We start from the raw sequence: 14,576 nt of genomic DNA on the forward strand, positions 1-14,576 counted from the left end.
TTGACGAGGTAATAAAAAAAATTAAGTTTTTTTAAGTAATTAAAGTTCAAACAAAGAGACACCCAAGACATGTTGTGCCTATTACAAATTCAGCTTCCATGTAACAAGTGTCATAGGTCTCTTAGTCAAAAGTTGAATTATAATTACATTTAATTGACGACAATTATAAATAATGTTCACGGTTTCAGAGAATCAGAATCTGATCCAACATGTCTTCAAAGCTTGCAAACTTCCACGTAAAGAATCCAAGACAGCCCGTCGTCCTTGCATAAACAGAGAATCTCGCCACTAGAGAAGAGTTCAGGACCCTCCTTCTTCCCCTGTTTCGTCCAAGCTATAGCAACACACCCGCCGCGTCCATTCTCGTAGTCGCCCGTCCGTTTTGGACGATGGAGGGAAACTCGTTGAGTTCCACCCTTCGCTTGGCATCCGTCAATGCGACCCGCTTTCATTGGACAAATGTCTTCTCTGTCACGAGTACCTTAGTTTCAGCATTGCAGATGAATACAGAGACGGAAAGTGGAATTTTAATTGGACCACGAAGTGTCGCCTTCTCGCATCGTTTATTCATGGATCACCTCATTCCTTGTGTTCGGGGTTATTTGGAAAATAGCAGAGCCAATGGCACGAGTGTTGTCCCATTCTTTTGATTGCTCTGGTCACCAGTCCATTAGTTCTTCTAAATTTAACATTATATTCTCAACAAATGTGGATCCTGCACTCCAGGACTTGGGATATATTTGGGATTGCCACTCTAGAAAGCGAGGAGATTCAAGTTGGAAGGCTAAACTTCTATCCAGGACTGGGGCGCACAGTCCATCTTGAACCAGTATCTAGGCCTTGCCTAGCTATTGTGTATATGCAGGACCACGGCTCCCTCTTTGGGTGCACAGTGAACTGGATAGGATTAGCTGGAAATTTGATTGCGGACCACGGAAACAAAAAGGATGTGGGTCTAGGCCTCATACGATCTAGAGCAAGACTGACATTATCTTGGAACTATGTCTCATGTTGGGTCTGAAGTAACACAAAAAGGCTCAAGATAGGGTATACATTCTGGGAGGAGTACTTCATGGACCGATAAGTGGATAGGGAGAGGAACGCTTGGGCAACTTGTACAGGGATCATTGCGGGAAAATGAAGAACAAGCATCGGTTTCTTTGGAACAGAGATTTGCTCAACTTTGAAGCTTCTGAAGAAACACGGAACCTTATTGTAGTCATCCAGATTTATCTTTTCTTTAGACGTGATGACCAAACGGTTTCGAATTACTCTTCCGATGGTTCCTTTGATCCTGCTTTCAGCCTATGAGCTCACATGTTAGAGGGATTCTAACTGAAAACCCGCACGCCCTTGATTTGCAATACTTCCACTATTTATGTCAAATGGGTGAGACCCTTTCTCCGCTGGGTGAAACTCAATATTGATGGCTCTATCGGGGCCAATCTGGGTGATATAGGGGCTAGAGGGGCCATCAGAGACTTCCTACGGCTGTGCTTCCAGCGTTTCAGCTGAGTATTAAGCACTTAAGGAGGGAATAACACTAGTAAGGAGCTAAGGAATTTCAAATGCCATCGATTGTCAATAGCATCAACGGCAACAACTATTCAAATGCTGTCACATAACCCATTGCATTAGTGATTCACGGGTGTGAGCTACTCCATCGTCAAACATACTTAATCAAACGGACTCGCAGATGGCTAGGCAAACTCGGGAAGACTTTGAATCAAGAAATTTTGTTTCTTCAGCAACCATATACTAATCTCCTTAATCTTGTCTTAGAGGACCTTATTAATGTTGAAGCTTAGATTAACAAAAAGAATAGCGAAAGAGGCAAAGAGGGAGTAAGGACAAAGTGTTTATGGAACTTTGAAGCAGGTGGGGGATTAATATGTCACATAAGTACAACTATAGGATTTTTGATTGTTGACACATAAATTTTCCATTAAAAAATGGGTTAATTTTTATCCCAAAAAATAAATTAAGATTGCATAACATTTAGTTTAGAAATATTTATTTTATTTTACTTCATTTTTTGCATTGGACCGACGATGAGTGTTGATACAACATGAGATTTTTCACATATTCAGGTAATATACAATGAGAGACATTTTTTGATAGAAAGAAAGATTTCGAATGGAATATTGGAAAAAATACAAAAGAAAATATTGCGTTGGGTGCATAAATTGGGGAATTATAGGGGTGTGCAACGGAAACCACCCGAACCGGGACTGGACCGGACCGGCCAATTTTGGGCGGTTCCCACGGTCGGCGGTCCAATTCCCGGTTCCAAGATGGGAACCGGACCGATCGGACTAGACCAAATTTTTTTATATATAATTTATATACACATAATATATAAACACATATATGAAACTTATTGCAATTAAGGTAACAATCTCTTATGTGGCTAAGAGACCACCAAAGCTCTCAGAAAACTTATTTGTTAGTTTTATCTTCTCCTCGATGTGGGATAAGACTCTAGGAGTTCCTCATGCTCACTCTCTCTCTTGCTCCCCTCACTTGCAAACGACAATGCACTTCAAGCCTCAAAGAGTCTGACATTGACTAAACATTCAAAGTATAGAAGAGGGATTGTCTATAAAACCTAAGCCAATCATAGATTTTACTCAAATTGTTCATGGCTTTTATGCTTAAAATTAAGAGTGAAACACATAAATTATTATTAATATTCACACAAGTGAAGTTTGGATATTTTGCATGTGAAAACATGTGTGAGTAGTTCTATTAGATCGTCTGGGAACTGAATTGGATTGATCGATTCGGATTATGGTCATTCTTTTATGAATGGTCATTGTTTAGTAAAAAAAGAAAATGTCAATCCTATTGGACCAAACTGGACTGGACCGGAACCAATGGTCCGGTCCACGGTTCCCAAAATTAGGAAATTGGGAACCGATTTTCCTGTTCCGGTTCCCGGTTCCACTTTGGAACCGAACCGAACCGGGAACCAATAACTCTAGGGAATTATGTACAAGCAAAATTAAAAACAAAATATACCTCGAACATCAAATTCCTCTCCTTATAAAAAGGGTTGTACGTGTACGGTCTTCGGAGGGGGGTGTTTTGGGGCTGGTTTTCTCCTTTTTCCTTCGTTTGTTTGGTCAGAATTAAAAAAAAAAGGTTTTGTTTTTCTTCGTTTGGGAGGACTCAAGGTCAACTAGCTGGTCCCTTTTGCTGAAGAAAGGACAAGCAGCAGCGAAAGGGACGTGAGGAGACGTGGGACGTGCAGCAGCGGGAAAAGAAAGAAAAAAAAAAAAAAAGATGAAGACCTGTTCATCTTCTTCGTGAGCCTCGCCGGCGACGTTCCTGCCCACCGCGCCTATACCGGCTACCGCGCCCGCACCGCCTCGAGCCGGTCACCGCGCTTCCGTTGCTGCCGCTTCGCCAGCCGACCCGCGACCCATCAGCTGCTCACGACTCCGCCAGCCACCGCCGCGATCCACCTGTTCCCGCGGCTCCACTAGCCACCACCGAGACGCCTGCTGCCTGAGCCGCCACCGTGCTAGCGCCACCCAACGCCGGCAGCCGCGAAGCAGCCGCTCCGCTCGCGATCTGCAGCCCAGCTCCGTCGCCCCCGCGAAGCCGCCGCTGCCTCAGCGGTCGCCTGCCACCAGCGTCCCCGCAGATCCGAATCGTTACCGCCTCTGTTCCGCCCGAGTACCAGTAGCGCCTTCGCGCCGCTCGCCTCATCTCAACGCCCGGTGCCTTCGCCGCTCTGCCCCCGCGCCGGCCACTGCACCAGCACCACCACTCGTCGCCCCTGTTGCAGCCGCGACAGCAACCGCCGCTCCTGCTTCTGCGCCGCAGCAGCTCGCCGCTAGTCGCCGAACCTCCGCCCGAGCTCCGCTGTTGCTCCGCCCGTGCTGCGACTCCGACCTCGGCCCAGGACCCCACCTGCTGCTCGAGCCTTCCTCGCCAGCCACCGCACCGCACGCCTGAGCGACGCTCCTGCTGCCGGCCACCTCCGCTCCGAGCCTCCTCATTGCGCGCCTGCTGTGCCCTCGCCGGAGCCCCTCGCCGGTTGCCAAGCTTTTTTTCGGAAAATACAGAAAAAATCAAATTAGGTAGATTTTACTTTATTTTATTAGGCAGATTTATTTGATCTTATTTTTATTTTTTATATCTTATTTTCTTTATGTGATTTTTTTTTTTTTGGTAACCTAAGGAACTGTAAGCCAACAGATAGTGAACAAACCCTGTAGGAGCAACAGCAACTGCAGGACCCACCAGTACTCCAAGTACGACACTTCTGGAATTCGAACTTCTCTCATTCATGAAGAGGAGAGAGTCCAAGCCAGTTGTGCCGCTAACTCTTTAGATTGAATAATTAATCAAGCGGGAATATAATTGATATTTTGATCGATCAATTTATCGATTTTTTAGTAAAAAAATCAAATTTGATTTAGACATTATTCATTAATCTGAATGATATATAATATCCTTGATAAATGGCTTGGTGCTTGGCTCGTCTTGATTGCTTTATTTATTCTAAAATATGTTTGAGTTAGATTAGGTTCACGTTAGAATATCGAATGCTTTAAGGTAATTTGCATATTTAAACTAAGCATTTGATTCATTCTGAATTTTTGAAATAAAAATACCAAAAACATAAATTTAGGATATTAGATTTTCATTTCATTAATTTAATTTGCATGTTTAATTGTTTGACAATTTTAATTTCGAATTTTATAAAAAAAAATAGAATTATGGCATTATTTGCACATCATTGCATGTTAAGATAAAATTGCATGTAATTTAATTCTAGATAATATTTTCTAGTTTATTATAAGTTTTGATATTTTTGGGTAGATTGCATTAGGAATTTCTAAATTATGATAACATTCTTGTTTAAATTAGGGTTTGGCTTAACCTAATTCCTAATATAAATTGGATGACTAGACATTTCTTTTTGCAATTTTCTAATTTCGAATTTCATGAAAAATACCCAAAAAAAAAAAAATCATCTTAGAATAAATCAATTCTATTTTCTAGGATAGATGGCATACTTATTAAGAAAACACAAAAAAATACTATGTGCATGTCATATAGGATTAGGTTCATGAAATGAACGTAATTTAGTAAGTGTTTCTAGGTTAATTTAATTAGAAATTGTCTATCATTAAAATTAGGTCATTTGGTTAATTTAGATTGTACATTTAGATTGCAGTTCTTTGATTTAGAATTTCATGGAAAATACAAAAAAAAAAAAAAAATTGTCTTAGAATAAATCAATTTAGCTCTTTATTATAGACTGCATTTTATTTATGTCATATAGGTAGGTTATATTGCTATATCATATTATTGCATATTAGATTAGTATCATGCATTGCATGATTCTTATTAAATAAATGAAAAAAAATTGCGTGTTAATTAGAAATTATATCTAGAACTGTTGATATGAATTCTGATCTAACATTACGGATGCTTTCGTTGCTATGAGTAAGTCCTACAATTTATTCATTGCTTTATCTGTGTGTTAAATTGGTAGTTTGCGCATCCGCATGATAACCTTACATGTTAGAAAAATGAATTAAAATTAATTCAAGCTATTTGTCAAAATATAGAAATGTATTGAAATGATGTTAGAAAAATCTAATGTAATTAAGTCCCCAAACTCATAATCTCTAGTTCGTATGAGTAAAATAATTCTCAAATTATTTTATTTAGGTGTCTAATCAATCTACCATAAACTGATTAATAGCGACTCTTAGATAAAATGCAAAAAAAATTAAACGAAAGTCATGAATTGGTATGGGCTTGGGAGAACCCGAGCTAAGTTAGACTTAATAGTCTATTAATTTAATTTTAGGTGATGTACCCGAAATTTAGGTTGCGACACTTATATCACAGAAAAAAAAATTTGCGTCATAGTTGGCGTAATTTGAGGTTTTTGATGTAGAGTAAATATGTTACATAGGTATCAGTTTATTATTTTTGATGTCCCAAAAAAATTTAGTGTCATAGTGATTATATTTGGAGATTTTCAATAATTTTTTTCCTTATTCTTTTAGCGGATTTAGTTTTTGTGGTTAGGGCCATTTTCGACAATTGATTTTAGGATTTTTATATTCTGATTTACCAAAATGAGTCAATCCGGCATAATATAAGATCTGTGGTCCCAAAAGCAAGCTTTACTATATTTGCTTCAAAGGAAAAGTTGAAATGTCTTGATACACACGTGCCAGCTAAATGTGCCAGCTAAATGGCGAGCATGGCCCGACACCATAAATTGAACACAACATTTATCAGGTGCAAAGTAAACGTTAAGAGTATCTTTCAAGTTGCTGTTATTTTTTTCTCTTTTTTTCTGGTAATACCTTGTACACTTTCACCCCGTATATAGATGTTTCTTAGAATACTAAAAATGATTCGATTGCAACCGGGGCCTAGATAAGATATTACAAGAGCGACAAAAAGGGCACCTAGGAAAAATCTTCCAACATATGATACACACAGGAAGATTCTGCAATTACTTTAATTTCTATAAAAAAAATCATTATGGGGGCCCCAATGTCAATTCCTCCTTCATCTCCTAAACATGATCGCCAGACCAAATCTTAACGCAAGTGTGCTTATAAGTACAATCTACATGACTTAGTAACAAAGCCAGGGGGAGCCAAAAAGCATGAAACACCACCACTTCGTACTCGTGCACGGCGCGTGCCACGGCGCGTGGAGCTGGTACAAGCTCAAGCACCGGCTTGAGTCGGCCGGCCACCGCGTCACAGCCCTAGACCTCGCAGCCTCTGGCACCAACACGAAGTCCATACACAACGTCCAGACGTTCTGCGAGTACACCGAGCCGCTGCTGGAGCTCCTGGCCTCGCTTGGGGCGCAAGAGAGGGTGATCCTCGTCGGCCACAGCTTGGGCGGCTTGAACTTGGCCCTCGCCGCCGACAGGTTCCCGAAGAAGATATCGGTCACTGTATTCTTGGCGGCTTTCATGCCAGACACCGCGCATCGACCGTCGTACGTGATGGAAGAGGTAATCTCCGTTGAGCACGTTAACCTCAAAACGAAGTCGACTACCTTGCTTTTCGTTGAAGTGGGGCCTTTCTTTTGTCTATTCTGGAGATTTTATAATATTAATTTTGGGAGTCATTAATCCACTCATACATGTCACCAAATCTGTCAATTCGCTTGACCGAGCCATATATCTTTTGTCCGATTTGGGGGAGGCCAGTCGCCTTCGGCCCTCTTGCACATTATTGATTTGACTTGCACCATCGTCCTGCTGTAGTTTGTTTAGGAGGCAAAGGGAGAGGAATATGTGAGGGCTGGTGTAGAAAATGCTTTGGCGATGTACAGAAAGTTTAGGACGATATTATTTAGACCAAAAAAAAAAAAGGTTTAGGACTTCAACCGTGCTTTTTTCGTCCAGCATTTTTCATATTAGTTTAGACAAATAAAGTAATTTGTGCAACACATTTGTCCTTATGTATGGCCACGCAATTTGCAGTTATATAGTAGCAAAATTGACATATGATGAACTTTTGCCTCAAATATGATATATTGTCGTACAATTGTGCATGAAAATAATTGCATTTAGTCAAAGTATCACAAAACTCTGTATGGCTTTTATTGCTCATATATAATTTTTTAAACTTGACTATGACAAATTGTGTTGCAAGTATTGCAAAAATTTACAATTTTTGGCTATACAATAAAATGTTCATCATCTTCCTAACAACGTCGTTTAAAAAACAAAAGGCATGTTATGACTTTGGCTTGCAATACGACAAAATGTCATATGGTCTTACCGAAGAAAATTCCCTAAGTACAATCAAAAGCCGTATACCTTGGTAAAATGTCAGATACAATCATTGGCCTTTTAAGTACAATAAAATGTGGTACATTCGGGCAAGAAATCTGTAATACTAGAATATAATGCACGAGGTTTTGGCCTTAGGTACTTTTGAGTGTGTATGCGTTGGTAAAATATTGTATAATTGCAAAAAAGTGCATAGGATGGTTGGCCTAAAGCATGATTTGTCTCATTCACTCTCTTATCTCACTCTCCCACTGACCCCCACTTCTTTCTTTTTTAAAAACTTTTGAATTTTGAATTCTTTTTTTTTTCCCTTTTTTCTTGACCAGTGGCCATTCGCTATCAGCAGCTCAAGTTCATCACTCTCGAGATTGATGAGCTTGAGTTGGCCACTCGCCAAATCGGCGAGCACGAGCCTCTGGCTTGTTGATCTCGCGAGGTTCAAGGAGGCTCATACTTGCTAGCCTCGGGCCTCGCCAGATCAGCAAGCCTTTGCGAGGCTAGTGATCTCGAGATTGCCTTTGGTCGGTTGCTAGCTATTGTTGGCTATAGCAACCGACAAAAGAAGAAGAATGAGGAAAAGAAAAATAATTATTAAAGGGAGTGCACGAGAGAAAATCGAACCAAATTTTAAATAGTGAATGGTAGAAAATATTTAGTTCATTTTCAAATTTCAGTCAAACACCATAAAATATTGTTATTATTCTAGAAAATTACTTTCGGGAAAACATTTTCTAAAAATGCCACATTTTGCACAAAACGAACGAAACATTAATGTATCATGGTTTTAGTTTGAAGTACTTTCACACATCCAATGATTTGGTAAAAGATCTAGTAATATTAAGAAAGACCAATGATATTAAAAGATGACAGATGAAAATTTTGACATACAATATAAGAGAACGTTGTACAGTATCAACGGAAGTTTCACATATGAGGGTACAATGTAAGTTCGTACCCCTTTACAAATAGTATGAGGATTTTGATTTATAGTACAACTATCCTTCATACTGTCATATTAAAAAAAAAATCCTAATTTACTGTAACCTATTGAAATGTTTTTATTATTTTTTTCCCGACTTTCTATATCTTTGATGACTAAGATTCTCCTTGCATAATCTAGATTTGGAACTTACTTGTCGTAAGGTACAGCGGTGGATCATGGACAGACCCTATATGCATAAGCTCATTTTTAATGCCTTCGTCCTTGTTTGTAATGCCAGTATTGTGCAAGGGCTCCGGAGGGAGCATGGCTAGACACCCAATTCGCGCCCATCGGACAGCGTGACAAACCCTTAACATCCATGTTCTTCGGCCCCGACTTCTTGTCATCCAAGCTCTACCAGTTGTCCCCTGTCGAGGTACGTATTCACTTCCGTCCATTGGCATAACCACGAAACGAATCTCATTTGGCTTTATATGATATGACTCAACTCAATTTACACTGAAAGCACGTCGTTATATTACATTGAAAAGCATACGGTTCTATTGCAAAGTCTGCTTTTTCATGTCCTTTTTTTTAAAGGTAAATCAAGAGATGACCCTAGTATTACTTTAACCGGCATATCATACGTCGTCGTGGTTTAGAATTATTTTGGTTTGACGTCGCTGTTTTGTGGCTTTTTATCCATTTGAGATTGCAAACTAGAAAGCCGGATGTGCGTATAGGGTACTCGCCCTCTCCTCCCACCGTCATGAGAAGTAAGAGGATGGCAGATTTGGTGAAGCTGGACGGATTTATAAGTCGATTGTTAAAAAATCCCATAGGGCCTGTGATGGGTTTGGTATTTTATAATTGGGAAATACAAACCTGAACTCAACATATATAACAATTAAAACGCCATTTATTTCCTTTATTTCTTAAGTGATTAAATAAATATACATAAGTATTAACTCTAGAAAAAATGTAACGGTGATATTTTAAATTGATATAAGTTTCTTAAAACTCTCAATGGTACTTAATTATAAAAATTTGTGAATGCTAAAATTTGAATTGAGTATAATACAAGATTTTCAACGACAGCCAGCATTTCACATGTCTAATTATTATTAGACCTTAAATTCTTAAGATTGTCAATTTTACATTCTTTCAATCTTTACGTGCACTGCGTAAATCGAATAGGAGATTTATAATGCATAAGTTTCGAATATATAGTTGTGTTTGCAAATAATAGGTTCTTTATTATAAATTTAACATGATACTATTGTTTAATACAAAATATTGTGACGGTTGCCGGTACCTTAGGGGAACCTGGCTACTTTTGTGGGGTGAGCTTTATATATTATGTCAAAATTGGTAATAAGTTCGGAACAAGTTTGGGAAATAACATAAAGTTAATGGATGGGCTTGGGACAATGTTAATAGTCCCGGACACGTCTTATCTATGACAAGCGTAACCTAAAAATATAGTCAATAGGATGTGGGTAGACCCTAAATGGGCAATGTTCGGCCCGATTATGCCTATGTGATTGGGTCAGAGCTTAGAAAATGAAATTGCTTGATCAGTTTTAGTTTGTGATTTGGATCTTGTTAGCTCGAGCAAGGCTTGACCAGCCAAGCAGGCTATCACGCCTTTGATCAAGTCTAGCACATGCTTAGCACTTGAAATCCAAAGCGACATCATGTCGGCTCAAAAGTCCATTAACCCATGACGTTTCATGGAAATGCCAACCGCTGCAGGATCTGGAGCTCGGCAAGATCTTGACGCGGCCGGGGTCATTGTTCATAGAAGACCTGAGCACGGCAAGCAACTTCACCCGAGAAGGCTACGGGTCGACGATGCGGGTCTACGTCGTGTGCAGACAGGACCTGGGGATACCCCTGGAGTTCCAACAGTGGATGATCACGAACGGCGGGGCCCACCACGTCCTGGAGTTGGACGGCGCCGATCACATGGCCATGCTCTCGAAGCCGCAGGAGCTTTGCGATTGTCTGCTGGAGATCGGGGCCACATACGCACCTGCCTAACATTCGCTACGGCGTAGTAGGCGGCTTTGGCTCTGTTCGGCCGTTTATGGTTTGGTTTTCTTCGGATTGTCGTATTTGGTTTGTGTTTGTCTTCCTGTTGTCTGGTCGATTTCGAGCATCTACTATGTAGCTAGAAAGGCGTTGGAGAGCTATTGTGTTGTTGCTCGTGTGTAAATCCCGACGAGTTATTTAATTTCCTCAATAAACACCAGTTTTAAATCCCTGTGGTTTAGATCATGAAAAGGGCATCGTGTCTTGGAATCATCAATACCTATTTCCTTTCTTGAATTTCTGCTCAAGTCAAAAAAGTGAATTGCCAAAATCTATCATTAATACAAGGTCGAAGTGTACTATTTACACTATTTTACATTTTGACGACGTAACAAAAAAAATTAAGTTTTTTGAAATAGTTAAAGTTCAAACAAAGAGACACCCAAGACATGTTGTGCCTATTACAAATTCAGCTTCCATGTAACAAGTGTCATATGGTCTCTTAGTCAAAAGTTGAACGACAATTATATTTACATTTAATTGACGACAATTATAAATGATGTTCATGTTCATAATTCCCAAATAAAATATCTCAAGGTATAAGTTCACGGTTTCAGAGAATCAGAATCTGATCCAACATGTCTTCAAAGCTTGCAAACTTCCACGTAAAGAATCCAAAACAGCCCGTCGTCCTGGCATAAACAGAGAATCTTGCCATTGGAGAAGAGTTCAGGACCCTCCTTCCCCTGTTTCGTCCAAGCTATAGCAACACACCCGCCAAGCCCATGCTCGGAGTCGCCCCTCTGTTTTGGTCAATGCAGGGAAACTCGTGGAGTTCCGCCCTTCGCATGGCATCCGTCAATGCGACCCGCTTTCATTGGACAAATGTCTTCTCTGTCACGAGTACCTTAGTTTCAGCATTGAAGATGAATGCAGAGACGGAAAGTGGAATTTTAATTGGGCCAGGAAGTGTCGCCTTCTCGCATCTTTTATTCATGGATGACCTCATTCCTTGTATTCGGGCTTATTTGGAAAATAGCAGAGCCAATGGCACGAGTGCTGTCCCATTCTTTTGATTGCTCTGGTAATGTTCTTCTAAATTTAACATTATATTCACAACAAATGTGGATCCTGCACTCCAGGACTTGGTATATATTTGGGATTGCCACTCCCGAAAGCAAGGAGATGCAAGTTGGAAATTTAAACTTCTATCCAGGATTGGGGCGCGCAGTCCATTTTGAACCAGTATCTAGGCCTGGCCTAGCTATTGTATATATCCAGGACCACGTCTCCCTCTTCAGGTGCACAGTGAACTAGATAGGATCAGCTGGAATTTTGGTTGCGGACCATGGAAACAATAAGGATGTGGGTCTTGGTCTCATACGATCTAGAGCAAGACTGACATTATCTTGGAACTATGTCTCATGTTGGGTCTGAAGTAACACAAAAAGGCTCAAGATAGGGTATACATTCCGGGAGGAGTACTTCATGGACCGATAAGTGGATAGGGAGACGAACGCTTGGGCAACTTGTACAGGGATCATTGCGGGAAAATGAAGAACAGGCATCGGTTTCTTTGGAACAGAGACTTGCTCAACTTTGAAGCTTCTGAAGAAACACGGAACCTTGTTGCAGTCATCCAGATTTATCTTTCCTCTGGACGCGATGACCATACGGTTTGGAATTACTCTTCCGATGGTTCCTTTAATCTTGCTTTCAGCCTATGAGCTCGCATGTCAAAGGGATTCTAACCGAAAACCTGCACGCCCTTGATTTGCAATACTTCCACTATTTCTGTCAAATGGGTGAGACCCTTTCTCCATTGGGTGAAACTCAATATTGATGGCTCTATTGGGGCCAGTAGGGGCAACGTAGGGGCTGGAGGGGCCATCAGAGACTTCCTATGGCTGTGCTTCCAGCGTTTCAGCTGAGTATGAGGCACTTAAGGAGGGGATACCACTAGCATGGAGCTAAGGAATTTCGAATGCCATCGATTGTCGATAGCGTCAACGGCAACAACTATTCAAATGCTGTCACACAACAAGGTCAGTGCTTCACGGGTATGAGCTACTCCATCGTCAAACATACTTAATCAAACGGACTCGCAGATGGCTAGGCAAATTCGGGAAGCCTTCGAATCAAGACATTTTGTTTTTTCAGCAACCACCTACTAATCTCCTTGATCTTGTCTTAGAGGACCTTATTAATGTTGAAGCTTCGAGTAACAAAAAGAATAGTGAAAGAGGCAAAGAGAAGAGCAAGGACGGAGTGTTTATGCTAGCTTAACTACAATTGTGGTTGGACGATATGTATTTGTAAGAATGAATAATTATACTGTCGCGACCCAATTTTTTTCGGGTGTGAACCACCTAGGGTTTGGCTAATGGATTGTTAAGCCTAGACTTAACTCGGGCTCTCCCAAGCCCATACCAATTCACGACTTAGGTTCAAGTTCTTAACATGCAAATTTTTTTATTAGGAGTCGCCACTAATCTATTTTTGGTGGGTCGATTAGAAACCCAAGTAAAGTAATGAGAGATTCACTTTACTCCTACGAACCAGAGATTTATGAGTTCGGGGACTTGATTACGCTAGATTTCTCTAACGCCCTTTCGGTACATTTTTATTTTATTTTGAAAAATGTTTGACAAGCAATTTGAATTGATTTTAATTCCTTAACATGTGAGGCGATCATGCAGGTGTGCAAATCACCAATTTAACATCCAAGAAAGCAAATAAAAAAAAATGCAGGGACTTACCTCATAGCAACGAAAGCATCTGCGTTGTTAGATTAAAATTCACATCAACAACCTTAGATATGATTTCTAATTAACATGCAATTTCTTTTTTTTCTTTTTTGTTTTCACTTAATTAATGAAAATCATGCAATATTAACTAAATGACCTAATTCTAATGACATGTAATTTCTAATTAAATGGGCCTAGCAAAAATACTAAATGACATGCATCTCAATGAATCTAACCCTAATGACATGCATATGGCATTTTTTCTTTTCTTAAAAGAATGCAATCTATCCTAGAGAATAAAACTAATTTGTTCTAAGACATTTTTGTATTTTTTTTTTATGAAATTCGAAATTAGGTAAAATGTGAAAATTACCTAGCTAAATTAAGATCCTATTCAATTTATATTAGGAATTAGGTTGAGCCAAATCCTAACTTAAACTAGAATATTATCTTAACCCAAATAATCCTAAAATGCAATCTATTTAAGAAAATGCCTAAACTCATAATAAATTAAGAAAAATATTATCTAAAATTAAACTAAGTGCAATTTAACCCTAATATGCAATGACGTACAAAATATGCCCTAATTCTACATGACAAGTGCATGATGATTTTTGTTTTTTTATGAAAAATTTCGAAATTAAAATTGCAACCTGAGTTTAAAGAAACTAGCATCCTAAATTGACTTTTTTTTTTATTAAAAAAATTCGAAATAAAATTCCTATTCTAGATATGCTAGATAACCCTAAGACGAGGAATATTCTAAAATGAACCTAATCCTAATTCAAACTTTTTTTATTTTCTTTCTTATGAAAACGAAATTGATTCAAACGACACAATAGCAAATCAGGCAAGATAGGATCGATATCCACAAATTGACAAATCATATCCCGCGCATGGGATCGGATTGGTCAATCTTAAATAAAACCGCGAATCCAATCTCGAGCGTGAGATCGGATTGGCGATTTTTCCGTGCGATTGCGAGTCGTATTTCGAGCATGAAATCGGACTGTCAATCATGTGCACGTTGCGAAATTAGGAAGATTTCCTAATTTAGGAGGCTACTCGAGTTGCGAAT

At 39.6% G+C, this 14,576-nt stretch overlaps 1 protein-coding gene across 1 annotated transcript; it reads left to right on the plus strand.

The window, feature by feature from the left end:
• Positions 1 to 6,610: 6,610 nt before the first annotated feature.
• LOC104418621 (salicylic acid-binding protein 2) lies at positions 6,611 to 11,011 on the plus strand. The gene is made up of 3 exons (XM_010030007.3): positions 6,611 to 7,009; positions 9,016 to 9,153; positions 10,473 to 11,011. The coding sequence occupies exons 1-3, from the start codon at positions 6,650 to 6,652 to the stop codon at positions 10,758 to 10,760; spliced, it is 786 nt and encodes a 261-aa protein (XP_010028309.1). The 5' UTR covers positions 6,611 to 6,649; the 3' UTR covers positions 10,761 to 11,011.
• The last annotated feature ends 3,565 nt before the right edge of the window (positions 11,012 to 14,576 follow it).

This window comes from Eucalyptus grandis, chromosome 9 (genome assembly GCF_016545825.1).
Source record: "Eucalyptus grandis isolate ANBG69807.140 chromosome 9, ASM1654582v1, whole genome shotgun sequence".
Lineage (NCBI taxonomy): Eukaryota > Viridiplantae > Streptophyta > Magnoliopsida > Myrtales > Myrtaceae > Eucalyptus > Eucalyptus grandis.